The sequence below is a fragment of the Crocodylus siamensis genome, chromosome 1, assembly GCF_052110815.1.
Source record: "Crocodylus siamensis isolate JL-2025a chromosome 1, ASM5211081v1, whole genome shotgun sequence".
Taxonomy (NCBI): Eukaryota; Metazoa; Chordata; order Crocodylia; family Crocodylidae; genus Crocodylus; species Crocodylus siamensis.
The window spans coordinates 342,346,564-342,366,446 of NC_143395.1; the positions used below are offsets into that span (position 1 = coordinate 342,346,564).

Consider the following 19,883-nt stretch of genomic DNA (forward strand, 5'->3'; position numbering starts at 1 on the left):
GGTTTCAATATTTGCAGCGCTCCCTTTTGAACAGGTTTTATAACCATTCGTTGACCCAACTGAACTGATTGAGTTACATGTACCTGCTCTGTCCATCATTGATCTGACTCTGGCTTCTAACAGTGCTTAGGCCTATTTGCTTAAGTGCTTAGGTTCTCTTGTTTTTTAGTTTGTAAACAACATGTATTATCTTTATTTGTAAAATACTGGGAAAATTCACATTGATGTATAACTCAGGAATTATGACACTGAAGCTCCTTTATCTTTGAGGTTTAGTACAGCTCTGTATAGGACAGCAATCAGGCTTAAATCCCTAGACATTCTCTAGAGAAGTGAGGACCAACCTTTTTTGGCACTGTGCTGGCCACAGCAACCTTACCTGGGGTCCTGAGGATCTCTTGGGGCTACAGCCACAGGGATCCTGCCAGGCAGAGCCTGGCCAGCAGCCACAGCACAGCTCTAGCTGCCTGGCTCTGCTTTTCAGCAGCACATGCTGCCCAACCATGAGCTGCTTTGTTTTTTTTCCTGTGGGTTTTTACCCCGAATATCCAAGGGTCAAAAAACCCCGCAGAAACAAAAACCCAGCAGTGCACACTCGGGCAGCACACCCTTGCAGCATGGAGAACATCTGGGTTGCACGGTATGTGGCTCTACAAACGTGTTTGTGGCACCACAAACTGTACAACTGTACTCATCTGGATGCACCCACAGTGAGCTGCCTATGGCTTTACCTGGTCTGGCCCATGTCTCATGGTGGTGCAGCCTATTCTGATGCAGCCCGGGGATATTTGGCATCTGACCACTTTGAAGTTAGACAGCCATGCTCTAGAGATGTCCGGAAAGGCAGAGAAAGAATCTTCCGACAGGCTACAGAAGAGCAGAGTAGAACCACACAGGGCCCAGCACATATTTCCATGCTTCCTTAGAGGCAGCATGTCATCTCCCTCCCTAGAAGGGTGTGAATGGATGCTCAAAGAGTTGGTCACTTTCTGCCCCCAGTGGTTGCTCTCATGTGCTTAATGAGCTTTAGGTAAGAAGTCCTGTTGAGAAAAGACTGTTTAAAATAATTTGGGGGAGGATAAACGGATGGCAAGGTAATTAATGTTAGAATAAAGCATCTTTTTACTTTTGCCTCCTGGCCCATGAGGTTACAGTATGCTGGCACTAGTGTGGGGTGTTTGGGGTGAAGAACTCAGTGTACTCATAGTTGTACCCATGATTAATTTCCTGGAAGATTCATTTTATTACTTGGAAGTCACACCACGCTGACTATCCATACAGTGAGCTCTCACTCCACTGAGCTGGATGCCACGGGGTGCTTAGATATGTGAACCTGTGCATAGAGGTATTGACTAAATTACAGATGGTAGGTCAGATAGTTGTTATTGATATGATTTTGCAACATTGTTGTATTTTTGTGATTATCATGTTAACTATCTATAGATTTCATAGATTTCATAGACATTAGGGGCTGAAAGAGACCTCATGAGATCATCGAGTCCAACCTTCCCACCATAAGCAGGAGGTCAGCTGGGATCAAGTGATTCCAGCAAGAAAAATATCCAGACGTTTTTTGAAAGAGTTCAAAGTAGGTGCTTGTACCACCTCTGAGGGAGTCTGTTTCAGACCCTGGACACACACACCATAAAGAAATTTTTTCTTTAGATTTTTGTCTAAATCGGCTTTCCTGGAGTTTATGGCCATTAGACCTTGTTATCTCTTGGGGGGAGGTCTGGTGAACACCTGTTCTCCCAGATCCTGATGTACCTCTCTTATATAACTGTAGGCTGCTACCAAGTCTCCCCTCAGGGATAATGCATCACCTCAGCAGGAAAGGAACATCACTCCAGAACTGGAAGGTAGCAGGGACAAGGGAAGGATTCAAATAGCGCATGTGCAGCACTGCTAAATGGGGTATATAGTAGGCAGATCAGGTATCTTAACTTGTCTCCTTTTACCCCGTGAATTAAATTAAGTAAATTGTTATAGTTGATTTTTGTCTTTTGAGTTTTGGAATTGTATTTCAATCATCCATTTATTCTCTATAATTGTAGAATTGGTTTCCTCTGCTTCAGCTGATGCCATTGCCAACTTTGTGCAGTGTATTGTAGAAATCTTTTCCCTCAGCTTGTTGCCCTGGTTACTGTCAAACTACTTTGTCCTGAGTCCCCAGGAGCCATAAGAAAACATGTTTTTTTTCAGAATCTAAATAAACACCCACCCCTGCTAAAACCACCACCACTCCTTCCTGCCCACTTTGAAACGTGCATGGATTTGCAGTTGATTTTACAGATGGAGAACTTGCAGTTGTCCAGAATATTTCAACAATATTTTTCCCACAATGGAATAATGCCAAATGATCAACACTGGGCTCATCTACACATGCTAATTTAAGGCACATTAGCCATTTTTAAGGTGCATTGAAGGCGTGGGTCTACATGTGCATGCCCTTAATGCGCCTTAAAAATGGTTATTTTAGGTTATTCATGCCTACACTGAATACCTGCAAATGCACCTTAACATGTGCACGTGTATACATACGCCTAAATCACCTTAATGTGCATTAAGTTTAGGTGCGCATAAAAGCATATGTACACATGCCCACTGAGACTGTTCATCGGAATATATCATTTTCAACTTAACTTTTGTTGGGATAGCTTCTCAAATCCAGGGTGGAATTCCTGATCAAAACAAGAAAGGGAGAGAGATTCCCCCCACACTAGGCAATAGTTTAGTAGTTAGGATACTTACCTGGAATGTGGAAGACCCAGGACTCTGATTTAAGGCTGGGGCAAGATCCTGGGTCTCCAACATGCCAAGAGAGTGCTCTAGCCACTGGGCTGTTGGTTATTCTGGTGTGGGCCTTTTTTCTTACCTTCATTTAGAGCTTTTCCACTTTGAATTTAATAGTCACTTCAATCACAGGGCCTTATAAAAGACACACACCTTGTTTAGAGAAGGCAGAATGAAGAAAAAAAAATCTTTTTCTAGTCCTCGCTCAGTCCTGACCACCAAAGTAGAGTATACTCTGCAGCATCAACAAAAGCTACAGTGTTAACCTTTTCACGGCCACTCAGCCAGAAGTTACTGCCAATTCAGCAATAGCACTGACCCTGAACAGTGAACTCTACCTCTTCATATCTAGGGTCATCAGCGAGAGAAGCAGAGCAGTCTTTATAGCTACCATCCATACCTTCCAGTGCAGAAAATCAACTTTCCCACTAAATAAATTCACTTCAGTTTTGGAAGGCTGATTTTAGGGAGAGATGAATGTGATATGCAAGTACAATAAATGTTCTGTGGAAAAGAAATGTAACTAAGGGAGACTGGCTCTGTAGTCCAGCAGTTAAGGCAATCAGCTAGAATTAGGGTTATGTACTAACCATTTGATTATTTTGAGGTTTTTCACCAAAAAAACAAAAAAAAAAGGAAAAGCCTTGATTTCATTGTGATGCAGAATGTGAAAAATTTCGAAGTCTAAACATTTTTGCAGGGTAGGAACAATGAGACAAAAGTTTTTGCCCAGCTGTAGGATTTAGGCTAAGTGACTTGCTCAAGGTCACACAGAAAACCTTTCCCAGAAGAGGGAACTGAAGGCAGATTTTGGAAAGTCTTAGGTTTGCACCATCTTAGGTTTGTATCATCATTTCTCTTAACAGCTGTGAAACTCCATTCACTATTTGTATGCTTATGCAGTAAATATACTGTGGCTCTTCACAACACATACATCTGATAGAACTCTATTCAGAATTAGGTGTGTATTGCTAATATTCTATTAAAGGACACTGGCACCTCAAAACTTTCATGTCTCGTGACAATTTGTACAATGATTCTTTCTGCAGTACTGTATTATGCTTCATCATCCCAAGAATTCCCAATGTCCATGTGTTCTGCTTAAGAATGAACATTTTGGCCCTTTTAGACCCACCTGTACAGTTTTTCAAGATATTCAAGTACTTCTTTAATATGACAGTACAAAATATGTTCAGAACAAAAAATAATTATAATTTGAAAGAATGGTTAGCAGAATCAAGGTATTATTCTAAGCATGTACACTAATTTAGAGCTGTGTTGTAGAAATGTACTAGTATAGATGTGTTAAAGGTGTGTCATCAGCAAATTTGAACAGGGTGCTTTTTACCCCCTCATCAGCGACGAGGGGGTAAAAAGCATCCTGTTCAAATTTGCTGTTGACACTAAGATGTGGGGGGATGTGGGCACACCAGAAGGAAGCATCAGGCTACAATCAGACCTAGACAGGTTACAAGGGTGGGCGGATGTGAACAGGATGGGATTCAGCACTGACAAGTGCGAAGTGATGCACCTGGGGAGGAACAACCGGCACCATACCTACAGGTTGGGGAACTCCCCTCTTGTCAGCACAGAGGCACAAAAGGACCTTGGAGTCATCATTGACTTCAAGATGAACATGGGCGGGCAGTGTGGGGAAGCAGTCAGGAAGGCCAACCGTACTTTGTCATGCATCCACACATGCATCTTGAGCAGGTCCAAGGAGGTGATCCTCCCCCTCTATGTGACACTGGTCAGGCTGCAGTTGGAGTACTGCATCCAGTTCTGGGCACCGCACTTCAAGAGGGATGTGGACAACATGGAGAGGGTCCAGAGGAGGGCCATTCACATTATCGGGGGCAGCAGGGCAGGCCCTACGAGCAGATGCTACGAGACCTGAACCTGTTCAGCCTCCACAAGAGAAGGCTGAGGAGGGATCTAGTGGCCTGTTACAAACTAGTCAGGGGAGATCAGCAGGCACTGGGGAAGTCCCTGTTCACCCGAGCACTGCCAGGAGTGACCAGGAATAACGGTCACAAGCTGGCAGAGGGTAGATTTAGGCTAGATATCAGGAGGTGCTACTTCACAATCAGGGCGGCTAGGACCTGGAACCAACTTCCAAGAGAAGTGGTGCTGGCTCCTACCCTGGGAGTCTTTAAGAGGAGGTTAGATGAACACCTTGCTGGGGTCGTTTGACCCCAGTAATCTTTCCTGCTATGGCAGGGGGTCGGACTAGATGATCTACTCAGGTCCCTTCCGACCCTAGAAACTATGAAACTATGAAAGATACAGTCTAAAGTCTGGATTTGGCCTACAGAGCTATTTCACTGGGGCTGCGGGGCTCCTGACAGGCTGGGAATTTGGAAACAGGATGAGCAGTGGGCTGTGTTAACCCCCATGCCATAGTTGTTTGTTCTGCTGCCACCGCCAGGTCAGGATCTGGCTTACAAGGAGCCCTGCAGTCCAGATTTAGCCCAGTGGGAGATGGAGAGGTCCATTTAAGGTTGACACCCCTGTTCTAATGCATCTGAAGTAACCTCTTACCATAGTAACAGATTTTACATCAGCCATCATGTCCATGAGCAAGCTGCAGGTGGACTGAAACAGTACATCAAAAGAATTGTATGCAAAATAAATCAACATGACTGTTTTCAAAGGCTAGTATTGCTTAAAAGACAGAGTTTAAGAAAACAGATATATTGTCAAATAGTTCCCTGAAATAAGCTAGTTTAAAACATAAAAACCCTTTTAACTTGTTCCATAAGAAATTATTTTTTCTGGTCTCTAGTCAGGTACCGATGCCTGTGGAATAGATTAGGCAAAAGCAAGCGCATTGCCACCAGGGTAGCTATTCTTTGCTTTTGATTGCTTTGAAGTGAAGTATTATGTTTCAATACATGTTTTTACTGTATCATTAATGGTAGTAATAATTTCCTTCAAAGGACATATCTAAATTATTTGCAGAAAAAGCAGAGAGAACCAAAAAATTGAGTTTAACAAAATTGTTGTGTGTATAATCTTGGCTCTCCTGAAATCCACAGGACTTTCCCATTGACTTTATTATGGCCAAGATTTAACCCTAGAACCTTAACATGGGCTTGGATGTTAATAAATAAATTTGATTTTTCAGAATATAAATTTTAAAATATATTATGTAGATGGTGGGGGAAAGAGGTATTGCACACACAAATAACATTAAGGTTTACATTTTGGGCCACAATTTACTTATCTGCTACCATAGTCTTGGTTTATTAATGTTTTTTGTCTAAGCACTGCCTGTTTCCTCAGATTAGAAACAAGGCCAAGACCTCACAGGAGATCAGTGGAAGAGCTGAACATTAGTTTTTAGGTAGCTGGTGTTCATCTTTTTTAGGAATGGGGTTATTTACTTGCCCCAGGAGCATGACAGTAGGATGGATTACAACCAAAATTAGATAAGTGCATTTTCAATGCATTGCAATTGTCCAGTATGCAAATAGTATAGCTGTTTGGAAATAGTATCCCCTAAATGCTCATTGTTTTGTTTCTGCTGGGGGGTGGGTTGTAAGCCTGCCCAAGAAGCAGTATCAAGTGCTCTGTGTATTGGCTAATTCAGAATGTAGCAAATATCCATCAGCGTGGATTAAATAACAAAGTGATGTAAAAAAAGAGCCACAGTAAAACCACCCCAACATGCTGCTACCTTGACTTGCTGATGAGAAAAATGGTCATTGTCCTCTGTTGTCCCTAAAATCAAAACTACTTTTTTCATTATCTAGATGAGATACGTTTTTATTGTTCCTTCTCCATAAGGCAGTTTTCATGATGTTATAGTAGACAAAGCTACAATATAATTGAGTCTAAGTAGTAACATTCATACTAACGTGTTGCAAAAAAACTTCTTTGTCATCTATATGTGTATATAAAAAAGCAGCAGCATAGGTTACAGCTATGTAAACAGCACATATAACATGTGACTTGATTGACTGAATTTAGACACTGAAATCTTGAAAAGTACACTTTGCTCACTCTATCCTGGTAGGTCTTTCTATGTTAAACACACAATTAATTTTAACTCCCATATTAAGAATGATATGATGGTTGCTCCCAACCTTTTCTTTCTCTAACCAGTCAAACTCTATTTAAGCATTTATAAATAGAAATATAGAATCTCAGAGAAGCAAGAATAAGAGAAAGCTCCTGGATGATGGATACAGAGGAAGTTTGGTGTTGATACCTCATAATGACAAGGAAGTGATCCTTTATGTGTGTGGCTGAAAAGAGCAGCATTAGTATTTTCAATAAGTTAAAAATAATAATTGGGGATTAAATAAAACCCACAGAAGGAAGTTAATAGTTAAGTTAAAAAAGTTTAAGGTTGAAATAAGGATTCCAGCAGTGATAGTAGTCACTGATATTAGACTAAAGCTGAACACTTGTATTTCTATACCAAACTTTAAAATTAGTCAGATACGAGGTTTTAGGTGATGTTTTTATTTACCTACCCATTTTGAACACATTGAGCTGCTATCATGGTTTTAAAAGTTGTTGAAGTTGAAACAGATGGAGAGGTTGAAAGAGGGAATAGATCATAGACAGGGAAGAAGTTGAGCCATTACTATTACAATGTATTGTGTGTTAAATTTATGCAATGTGATTGGTGATCTACGTATCAGAACCTGTCCCAGAGAGCCTGTAATTTAAAACTGAGCTTAGTCTCCAGTGTTGTACACCGGGCCTGAAGATTAGAAATAGTTTACAATCAAGTTTAACTGAAGGCAAGCTCACAAAGAGTGGTGATTAAATGAACAGACTCACTGAGAGTCAGTAGGACTTGTGCTCCTAAATCACTTAGTTACTTGTGAAAATCCTTCTCTCAGGTAATTGTTTTAGAAATAGCATATGTAATACGGGATAGGATACTGTTTGATAAAACAGAAGAACATGACAAAGATAGATAAGACTATTAAACATGCCAGACAAAGATAGAAACACACCTTTTGCCAAAAAGATCACGTGCACACACTTATGCACACATACAAAATACTGCTCTGTGGGCAGATAATGAAAGAAATTAAATGTATATCCTGAAGCCAGCCAATAAATTGTACACTAGCCTATTTTTTAAGGATGAAGCCTCAGGCTAAGGCCTTGTGGGGCAGTAACTAAAAGCTTTGCAATTAACAACGTTTCTGATACTGTTTTGTTTTTGTCACTCCATAAGCCATTACCTCCTCCTGACACTCCAAGCTCTGGAGTCATTCCAGGAGGTGAGAAAATAATGTGTGACATCGTTGTATAATCAAAACAATCCAACGTGGCTTAAGTTTCAAATATACATTTGGGTAATCCATTAAGTTAAACTATGGATTAATGTCCATGGAACAAATGGACCTTTATAGGAAATTAAATAATGATTAAAATGACAAGGAAATCATAGTGTGCTCATGAAAATTCCAGAACCAGAAAAATAGGATTATGTCATCAAATAAATCATTTGCTGCAAATTATTTACTTTGCTAATAAGGATATTGCCCTTCTTGCCAAGACATTTCCAGATTTTTACAATTTGTTACCTGTTTTGCCACATATATTCATAGAGTTTCTAATCCATTAAAACCAATGTATTCAAAATAGAATGTGGCTTTTCCCCCTGCTATATTTTAATCTTAGTAATGTTGCTTAGAGAGTAGATTGTTCATCTAGTTTTGATACAGGATAAAAGCACCAATGTAACTGCATGGCAAAAAGATAACCCTGATTTTTGTATGCTAACTTCTTACTTGAAGTGCTACAGTAGAAGGCCACAAGTTGTGTGCCATCGTACTGAACCATAGAAAAACAGGGCTGGCAGGGACCTCAGGAGGTCATGTAGTCCAACCCTCTGCTAAAGGCAGGAGCATAGGTGATGTGTAGGAGGAGGACAGAGGGCCCCCCCTAAAATTGGCCCTCACCAGCTGGGGAGTGCCGGCTGGTGTCCCCCTGAAAAGTGCCAGCAGCACTTCTGGGCAGGGTCATCCCTCACTAACCCATCCCAGTCAAGAAACTGTCCCATAAAGAAATTTAGAATCCAAAATACGATATCTTAGAAACTTGATTTCAGTACTTGTGTAAGTTGTCAAAAATTTTGTAAAAATAATAGTATTGATTAGTCAATTTCTGACAAGTCAGGCAGTGCCCTGGTGCACCTGTTGTTCTTAAACAGCTGTTTCTATTACAGGGAGTATTTTTTACCTAAATGGTAAGGAAAATTTTCCCAGGGGGAAATATTGCTGATAAGCAGTTGTTGCTTCTACCAGATATTGCTGCAAATGGGCATCAATTGTATGGCACTGTAGGTAAATAATAGGTGACACTGAATTGAAGCCATCACAAGCTCAACTTGAGCTAAAATAAAACTGAAGAGACTGAAACTTTTGTTTGCCTCTGAAATTTTGTCTTAATTGAAGTGGTCAAAATGTTGAGCTATTTAACTGCCCCATCACTGCAAAGATAAGAAAATGCTTTGTAGCCTTTACACTACAGGGAAATAATTGATCTCTTTTTAATTTAAAAAAGGTGATACAATTTTCAGGCAGTCAGCTGAACTGGGAAGGTAGAATGTCATCAGCTGAGTGCTTTAAAACTGTATCATATAATTTGCAAAAACCCTGTTAGTAGATTTTCATTATATTCAATTACAGCTAGTATCTTAATAAATGCTACCACAAGGCAAAGTAAAAATACCAATATACACTTGGGCCTAACTTCAGGGATATGTAGGAATTTAAAGATTTAGATAAGCAATTAGTAGAATTATTCAAAAGCACTTTTGATATCTTAATTCGTTGCTTTCAGGAGGAGTTAGTTGTATAAGTGCTTTAAAAAATCAAGATTTGATGACTAAGTACTTCTAAAAATCTGACCTTTAATGAACATTCATAAGTAAAACCTCAAATCTCCAAGACATAATCCCACAGTAAAATTTTGCCATTTCTCTTATAGGATGGCAGTCTTTTCCCATATAAATATGGTGAACTCAATTTTGCTGTGCAGAATTTGTTTTTATTTTTTAATGGATTGAAATTTGCCATTTTTAGTGATATAATAATTTTTGAAGGGAAAAAAAAACCCCAATAGCTTTTACCTGCATGCAGAAGCTAACAATATTGTGAGGATGAAATTCAACGTGAAAAATGTTTTTCTTCCTTGCAAATTTGGTCTTATCAGTCTTCTTTTATGATTCTTAAAAAGAGACCTAATAGAAAAATATAGCACAAAGGTAGTACTTTCTGGACAAGTAGCTAGTTGTATTACATTAACAAGTAAATATTTTTCTAGTAACTGGGCATGTCTATACTTGCTATTAGTATGCAGCAATGAACTCTGGTGCACATTATGCCTGCATTCATTGCTCTCCGGCACTGCGTTTGAATGTGTGCCCAGGACTGCAGCAAGTTGAGCTGGGTTGGAGCAGCTCTGGCTGGCACGTGGCCCAGGCAGTCAGCCTGCCAGCCCAGGACTGCTCTGACCTGGCTCAAAGTGCTGTGAAGGGGCTGGTTGGGACACAAGTGTGCTCCAGTATGGAACTAGCTGGCAGGCAGCCCCCATACTGACTCACCAGTGCCCCAGCCAACCATGTCATTTTCTACGCATGTGTTGCTGTGAAGTAAAAACCTCTGCAGCAGGATAGTATTTATATTTACAAGTACTACCCTGCTGCAGAGTTAATTAGAGTTCTATGCCTATAGGACTGTATATGTATTCATGAGACACTTACTGGGAGTTAATTAGTCTACTCTGCAGTAAATGTCTCATGTAGATGCATCCACTGTGAAGTTAATAGTGGAATATAAGATATGACGATTGAAATGTGAGATGTAATTCTGTATAATGACATCCAGGTATGTATTTCTAGAGCAATCTATAGACAACATTTTCTTCCCTTGAAGGCATGTATTCAGCTTCTATTGACTCTAGTTGAAGGCAATTTGAGTACACGCCAGGGAAGAATTTGTCCCAGTGCATTTCTGGTTATTTGCTAGTGCAGCTCTGAGTAAAATCATATGTCGCTTTGTGCTTGACAAGCAACTAATGAGTTCAGGAGACACTTACTATAAGCATATTTCTGAAGAAGGAGGAGATCATAGGGTAAGGTACAACAGAAGCAGATGTGATCAAGACAGCCAGCCCGGCAGGCATGGTAGACCTAATCATTTTTACTTTTACTTTCTACTTATTTAAAATTTGTTATGTTTTTTTCTGTGTCATGACTAGCAGATTTTCCCCTTCATTTGTCCTTTATTACCAAATGAAATCAAAATCAAATTTGCTACAGTGAAGAAAAGTATATTCTACATACTTGTGACAAGCAAATGCAGAGTGTTTTAAAAAGGAATGCTGTATTTCAAAACATAATTATTTATAACTTTGGCAACATGAAGGTATAAAAGCAGAGGCCTGAGCAGACACTGAGGATCCCAACTTCCATCAATAGATAAGAAAATTGAAAACTGAAAGAAGTTGAATAGGCTCTTTGGAAACTGCCCCATATGAATATAATATCATTATTGGTGATATCTGTATAAAAGGGCCCCTTGAGCAGCCTCCTACATTCTAAGTGATCAATATGAAGTATCGTAAAGATTTTCAAAAGCATTTCAGCTCAACTATTAGTGTGCTAGAAAAATGATATTTTTTGCTGGTTCTTTGGGCGTTGGCTTTAGACAAGTTTCATGGTACATTAGAGATCTGAACCACAGGGAACAAGACTGAAGAGGGCTATTCATGAATTTGGCTTTCTACATTTTTTTTTATTTGATGGAACTGTTTCAGAAAGCCAGCTGTATAATACTCCTTTTTCAAGCACATGCAATAGATCAGAATTTTTCAGTGAAAACGAATATTCCATGTATTCCAAATGGCAGCACTATAGCTTATTAGTGGTGCTAAAATTTACAAATAATATTGTGGAAAATTAAGTATTTTTCCCCTAGAATTTTAGTTTTGAATAAAAAGGTTAATGGATTAATTTTTCTGTGGCATATTTGGAACTATATACTATATACTTCGCAGCAAGAATTCTGGGAGCAGAAGGTCACTTTAGCTTTCTTTCACTTTGTACAATATAAATTCCTGTTAACACTTGGAATAAAATGTTGGGAGTTTTGTTTTAGTTTGTAATGAGAAAATCCTCTTATTAATTGGTAGTTTACATCCTGGCCCTTAAGCTGATATTCTGCTCCCATTCATTTAATGGCAACACTCCCAATAACATGTTTGGAACTCTACAGATTAATTTCAGTGTAAAGAAAGATAAAACTGGACTTTAGGTTAAGTTGTAATTCCATTCCTCTCCCAGGCCACAGGTGTATCTTTGCTGTAGGTGTTCCACCAGTTTATCTAAGCCCCATGCAATTGTTTGGGGGGTATTTTAACATTCCTAATTGTCTGTGTTCAATTTCCAGAGAGAGCATGTGGGGCTGTGCCAGGTCAACTTTTAACCCTTTGCGTTTTTTCAACTCCAGGTATGATGTATTTTATTGTGTATTATATAATGTTCTGTTTTACTGACAAAATCTAGTAGCAATTTGTTTTAGTGCCTTTTTCTTCTCTGTCATGTCCTGGTACTGTAAGAGCAGCCATGTGGGGCTGTGCATGGTTAGCAGTTAACAGGTATTTTGGAGAAGAAAGGCGGGAAGGGGTTGGTCTGGATTTTTTTTGACTCAAGGTCAATAAAATATGAAAAAAGAAGCAGCATGTCTGCTGATTAACATTGTAGAATATAGCCAAAGTAGACTGTTGCAATTAATTACAACCATATATCACTTCACAAAAGTGGTATTCCTCAGCTTAGCTTATAATGAGTCATTATCAATAAACCTAACGTAACATACTTACAGGATTATAAACTGAGTTATTCATGGAAAAGATAAGTGTCTTATCAAAAATGCATGTCTAAAGTTAAGCTCCTAATTCCATATGATTATATATACTTTCCTAATTCCATAGAAAACCCCTGCTTTCCAGTGCTGAGCACTTAACCGCACTCAATGAAGTCAAATGTAATGTGGGATGATCCCAGACATGATATGAGGAAAGTGGGGGCTCCAAGAATTTGTAGTGCACAAACAGACCTTACATAGTGTATAATGGGATGTATGACTGATCTTGTGTGTGCTATTTGTGTACTATTTCTTTGGATTAAACAGCTTTTTTATTCATTTCTTCTGTTTTATCAGCAGGCAAAGTGAAAACAGTACGAAACAAAGCATACTGTTGATAGACTTCATATAATAAAGTATATTTCATGTGGTTCAGTGACACACATTCTGTACAACTCAGCTTCCTAAGTAAATTAAGAAGGAACATCATTTAAAAGCAATTTTGTTTTCTCCTCCTAATGAACAGTCAAATATAGAGATTGTTCCCCAGATCCACTCTCATTATCAGTATGTTATTTTCCATCTTAAATACAGACACTTTTATTGTAAAAGCTGCTAAACCCTATTACTAAGATTTCCAAAATGGCAGTAGCAACTTAATTAGGAGAACCCAAAGCATGAATGTTACTTGGGAAGAAAAAAATTGTATATATTTTTAATATTTATTGAGCATTTGAACCATATCAGTGACTGCAGACAAATATGTTCTCATTTAAAAACCCAGTCCTCACAACTTTGTTCAATCCAATTGAAAGTGTTTCTTCTTGGAATGAGAACATGCTTCTCTCCTTAAACTCTGTTTCTTAGAGCAGTGGTTTTCAACCTTTTTTCATTTGCGGACCCCTAAAATATTTCAACTGAAGGTGTGGAACCCTTTGGAAATTTGGAATGGAGGTGTAGACTCCTTTGAATTGTAAGTGTGGGTACTCACATACTTTTGATTGAACATAGTCATTTTTCATGGACCGCTTAGATACAGTCTTTGAACCCTCATGGGGTCTGCAGACCACAGGCTGAAAACCACTGTCTTAAAGAAACAGATAGTGGAACATGCATGCACTTTGGATACAGGCTTCTTTTGATCCCCACCATTTTATCCTGAAATGAGGGCTTCAGTTTTTAAATCATGATAATTTGTATACTTTCACTTTACAGATTCAGAATTGTAGCTTGTGTGTCAAACAATGAATACAAGATATCAGTAATAAGGTTCCCTGGGGTACATGCAGAGGCTACCTACAGATTTAATGAGCCTGATTTTACTGTAGCAACAGTTGTACTTCTCTCTAAATCTGTTGGTTTCAATGCCTTTAGTCCTTCTTCTCATAGGTTTGAAAGGAGAGACTAGCACCCCATACATTGGATTAGTGAAATAAAACTTACCACAGCTAGAACATTTAGGAAAAGTTTTATAGGACCTTCTGTATCTTTTTAACTTAATGGGCCACAAAGATCCTTCAGTGACTTCTGTGAAATCTCATTTAAACAATGGAGACCTGTTGGTGTGTAGTTTACAGCAGGTGATAAACACTGATCTCAAAATATCATGTGAAATTATTAACTCCTTTAGTCCACTTAAAAATCTTCACATTGTGAAGAAGTCATTGCAGCTGGCTTTGCTTACTGGATATTTAGGCTATTACAGTTAGGAAAAATAAAAGGATAGGAACTGTTTTGGAAAACTATGAATTATTTATTAGTTAAATACAGCTATATGAGAGTAAATAATGTATTGTATTATAATTTCTCTGTAAAGTGTTGGATAATTTAATGTCCCTGAAATGTTTTTAATTACATTTTAGGAAGTTTGTTATTTTGAATCACATGGAGATTCACTTATATTTATTTCTATTATTACATTGCAAAAACTTGCTTTTGTATTCAATTATGAGAGTGAGGAGAAGCACAAGGGAGAATCATTTTCTCTATGATCCCTTCACCTTTGCTGCTTTATTGTACTCATGAAGCTACCAAAGACTGTAGAATTCCCTCAGATCAATCCCTTAATGTTACAGGGATGGACATACTAGCCCAGTCAGTGTAAAAAATGATTTAATTGTGTAAAAAAATTGGTATCAAAGCCTTTCCTCTTATTGAAATCTAGCAGTGACTGCTGATCCCGATTGTTACTTCTTCTCTTACTTGTCAACTGCCCGTTTCCACAAATGGAATTGTGTATTGTGTCCTTGCAAATCTCTCTCCAGTTCAGTGTATTTCAATGGCTATTTATCCATTTCAGACATTGTTGGGAACAGCATGCTCCTGACCTCTATGTCCTACAGATACCATCTCTTTGCTCCTGTACAGTTTACTCCAATTCTTTTGTTAACAACTCAGTCCACAGATTTGGCCAGATGGGAGATGTTTGGCAGCTGAAGGACCCAGATGCCAAATTCTGGAATATAGCTTTGTTTGTAGGCATGTAGGTTTGTTTCTGGCTTTTTGGCTTGAGCCTCTGCTAGCTTCTTGGCTGGATCTCTAGCTGGCAGCTGGAGAGCTGCCTCGGGGGCTATGTTGGGGTCAAGCTGCTATAGAGTTGGATGACTTTCTTGATCTGAATTATCCTGCTGGCCATCATTTTCACCTTGGCTTGCCTTGCCACTCAGATTATTCTAAGACAAAAGCTTTCACTTTTTCTTTTTTTATTTTACCTAGTCTACTCTGGGCTCATTCAAAAGGTGTTTGGATGTTTATCTTGCTAGGATCATTTGATCCCTGCAGACTTCCTGCCTCTGGCAGGGGGGGCTGGACTTAATGATCTTGTGAGGTCCCTTCCAGCCCCTAATGTCTATGAAATCTATGAGAGGGCCAAAGAAAAGCAGTAGTTCTAAATAGTTACTGATATTTAAATAAATTCAGCATTTTGGAATATATTACTAAAGCTGTTACCTAATAGATGTGGAAGGACTCAGATTGTTGCTGTAGTTCTGCTTCAGGCAAAATAGCAAGTGCAGAACTTGCCTTTTTGAAAATTTGGTCCTGTATCTAGACCTTAAATGTTATTTTGAAACCCCTCCTAAGACAAGCACAAAAGTTAAACCTTTTCCTAATATCTAACCTAAACTTTCTTTGCTGCAACTTTAGACCATTGGTCCTTGTTCTGTTATCTGCCACCACTGAGAACAGTCTAGCTCCATCCTCTTTGGAACCATCCCTCAGATAGTTAAAGCTTGCTATCAAATCCCATTTCAGTCTTCTCTTCCGGAGACTAAATAAGCCGAGTTCCCTCAGCCTCTCCTCAGAAGTCATGTGCTCCAGCTCACTAACCATTTTTGTTGCCTTCCACTGAACTCTCTAATTTATCCTTTCTCTAGTGGGGGCCCAAAATTGGACACAGGACTCCAAATGTGGCCTCACCAGTGTCAAATAGAGGGGAAAAATCACTTGCCTTGATCTGCTAGCAACACGCCTAGTAATGTAGCCCAGTATGCCATTATCTTCCTTTTCAACAAGGGAACGCTATTGGCTCATATTCAGCATATTGTCCACTGTGACCTGCAGTCCTTTTCTACAGAGCTCCTGCTTAGCAGTCAGTCCCCAGCCTGTATTGGTTCATGGGATTGTTCTGTCCTAAGTACAGGACTTTGTACTTGTCCTTATTGAACCTCATGAGATTTTTTGGTCCAATCCTCCAATATGTCTAAGTCAGTGGCTTTCAACCTATGGTCTGCAGACCCCTGGGAGTCCACAGACTGTCTAAGGTGTCCATGGAAGATAACTCTGATCCATCTGTGGTGAGACTGTATAAAAAGCCTTGCTAAAGTTCACTGCTCTCCCTGTATCCACAGAGCCAGTAATCTCATCATAGAAGGCAATCAGACTGGTCTGGCATTTCTTTCCCTTGGTGAATCCATGTTGACTGTTTCTAATCACCTTCTCCTCCAAATGCTTAGATATGGATTCCTTGAGGACCTGCTCCATGCTTTTTCTGGGGACTAAGGTGCAGTGGACTGGTCTCTAGTTCCCTCAATTTTCCTTCTTCCCATTCTTAAAAATGGGCACTATATTTGCCCTTTTCGAATCATCCAGGACCAATCCTGATTGCCTTGAGTTTTTAGAGGTAATGGCCAGTGGCTTTGCAATCACAGCAGCCAACTCCCTCAGCACCCTTAGGTGCATCACGCCTGGCCCTATGGACCTGTACACATCCAGCTTTTCTAAATAGTTTTTTTTTTTTTTTTTACTACCATTGGCTGCTCACCTCCAACCCAAGCTGCGCTGTCGGGTGCAGTACTCTGGCAGCTGACCTTGACTCTGAAGACTGAGGTAAAAAAGGTATTGAGTACTTTAGTCTTTTCCATATAATTATCTCCCCCTTTCTCTAAGAGGTCCATACATTCCCTGATCTTCCCTTCTGGTTGACATACTCATGGAAACTCTTCTTGTTACCCTTCACATCCTTTGCTGTCTGCAACTCCAATTGCTCTTTGGCCTTCCTGATTTCATCCTTGCATGCCCCAGCAATACTCATATACTCCTTCCCAGTCATTTTTCCATGTTTCCACTTGTTAGCTTCCTTTTTGTGTTTTGTGCTAGTCTTCCTGTGCATTGGGATGGTTCATTCCTGCAGCCTTAGTAAGGTTTCTTTAAAATACAAGCAGCTGTCCTGGACTCCTTTCCTCCTCAGACTAGCCTCCCAAGGGATACTGCACATCAGTGAGTGGAAGTCTGCTTTTCTGAAGTCTAGGGTCTTGGCCCTGGTGCTCTCCATCCTTCCTTTCCTCAGGATCCTGAGCTCAGTCATCTCATGGTTACTGCTGCCCAAGTTGCCATCCACTTCTACATTCCCCGCCAATTCTTCCCTGCTTGTGAACACAGTTCAAGTAGAGCACAACCCCTAGTTGGCCTCTCTAACACGTGCACCAGGAAGTTGTCCCCAACACTCTTCAAAACTTCCTGGATTGCCTGCGCAATGCTGTATCATGCTCCCAGGAGATGTCAGAGTCATTGAATTCCCCCCCGTGAGCACCACAGCCTGTAATCTGGAAACTTGTGCTAGCTGTGTGAAGAAAGTCTCATCTACCTCATCCACCTGCTCTGGTGGTCTGGAGTGGGCATCCACCACAACATCACCCTGATTGCTTTCTCCTCTAATCCTAACTCAGAGACTTTCAACAGGCCTATCTTCAGTTTCATACTGGAGGTCTGAGCAGTCATACAGCTCTTTACATAAATAGCAACTCCTCCTCTTATCCTCTGCCTGTCTGTCTGGAACAGTTTATACCCACCCATGATAGTTCTCCAGTTATAGGAGCTATCCCACCAAGTCTTTGTTATCCCAATCACATCACAGTTCTGTGACTGTTCAAGGACTTCGCATTCTTCCTGCTTGTTTGCCAGATGCTGTACGTGTGTGTACAGACCAGTGCCGTAGCAAGGCGGGGCAAGTGGGGCACCCACCCCAGGCACCAAAGTGAAGAGGCCTCTACAGGCACTGCTCAGCTGGGGCAGGGTGTGGGACAGAGCTGTGAGTGGCTTGCGAGGGGGTGGCACAAGGATGGGGGAAGGATGGCTCCGGCGCTATGTGCAAGCATGGTGGGGAGGGGGTCCCCAGATCTGTGTGTGGGACAAGGGTGGGCCAGCTTTCCCACTTACCTCAGGGCTTTAGTCTCTATTCCCTGGCAAACCTAATTTAAAGCCCTCCTCACTAGGTTAGCAACCCTGTCTGCAAAGATGCTCATCCCTCTCTTTATCAGGTTGATCTCATCTCTACCTAGCAATCTTTCTTCTTGGAATAGGATCCTGTGGTCGAAGAAGCCAAAGGCTAGTGGGGACTAGAAGGGTTTAGGGGAGACACTGTTTCCCCTAGCGCCCCCTGGCATGACAAGGAACAATGGACACAAATTATTAGAGAGTAAATTTAGATTAGACATCCACAAGAACTACTTCACAGTTAGGGCGGCTAGGAGCTGGAACCAACTTCCTAGGGAAGTGGTGCTGGCTCCTACCCTGGGGATCTTTAAGAAGAGGCTTGATGACTACCCGGCTGGACTCATTTGAGTCCAGTCTTTTCTCTCGCCCAGGCGGGGGGTCGGGCTTGAAGATCTACAAGGTCCCTTCCAACCCTACTTCTATGATTCTATGATTCTGGTGATACCATCTGCACAGCCATGCATCTGCAGGATGCATCCACTCCTATCCCAAGCCCTTCCTCTTAACTGGAAGGATTAAGGAGAACACCACCTGAGCCTTTGATCAGAACTTTTTATTGGTTCAGGGTTGCACCTGGCAGTATCATTGGTGCTCCCATGGATGAGCAGCATGGGGTAGTAGTCAGAGCGCCTGATAAGTCTCACTAATCTTTCTGTAACATCTCAGACCTGGGCTCCAGGCTAGCAGCAAATCAACCGGGACAACAGGTCAGGCTGGCAGATGGATGCTTCCGTCCCCCACAGAAGAGAGTCTGCAACGACCTCTTGGTGGCAGTAGTCTCTATCCTCCCAACCTTGGAGATGCCAGGCCTGGCCTCTGCCACCAATGGAACTTGCTGCTCTTCCTCTGTTGTTAGGGCTCCATATCTGTTCCCTAGGGACATGGAGGTGAAGACTTCTGCTTGCTGCTAGATGTCACATGCTGTGCTCATATGTTTACATGCTGCCATTTTTTGCCTTATTGATAAGTTTTTAGTTACTCTCTGTACCCTGCTGGCTTTAAGTCTTATAAAAACATTCTCATTTGTCAAACCAAACCAGGAAATATTATTCTTGTCCCTAAGTATCATTTTTACATGAATGAGGAATTGTCAACTGTCCAAGGATAGGGAGAAAGATGTTTTTCTTATTGTACCCGCAGTAAACATAATGACTTAATTACCATGACAAAATAAAGTTCTTAAAAAAACCTTCATTATGTTGACTGGTTGCCACAAAACAAGTGTAAGGCCTCATAGGACTAACATGACTCCTGCGCAGAGAAAGTGATGGCTGAGTAAGCAAACAATCACATTTTTCCCTTATTAATAGCAAGTCTTGCCTTGTGACAGATATCTAGCAAGAGAGAATCTGTTTATTTTTATGAAATGACTAGCTTAAGGTTTGCCTGATCGCAAGGCAGCAAGAGAAGGCACAATCTCTCACTTACAGACTATTCATCAATGCATGTGATGAACTGAAGTCGTTTGTGGATTTGTATATTGCATTTTGACATGATTAAATGTTTTAAGTCTATTGATTTCATGCTGGGGATTAATGA

At 40.5% G+C, this 19,883-nt stretch overlaps 1 protein-coding gene across 9 annotated transcripts in view; it reads left to right on the forward strand.

Annotated features, from left to right (window-relative positions):
• KLF12 (KLF transcription factor 12) overlaps positions 1–19,883 on the forward strand; it is a 373,566-nt gene that overhangs the window by 267,074 nt on the left and 86,609 nt on the right. For 7 of the 9 annotated variants that reach the window (XM_090024336.1, XM_090024346.1, XM_090024327.1 and 4 more), the window contains one exon: positions 12,216–12,275. The exons of the other annotated variants lie outside the window; for them this stretch is intronic. In XM_090024336.1, coding sequence (XP_089880462.1) covers positions 12,216–12,275 — 60 coding nt within the window. The remainder of the gene's footprint in view (positions 1–12,215; positions 12,276–19,883) is intronic. 9 annotated transcript variants of the gene reach the window in all.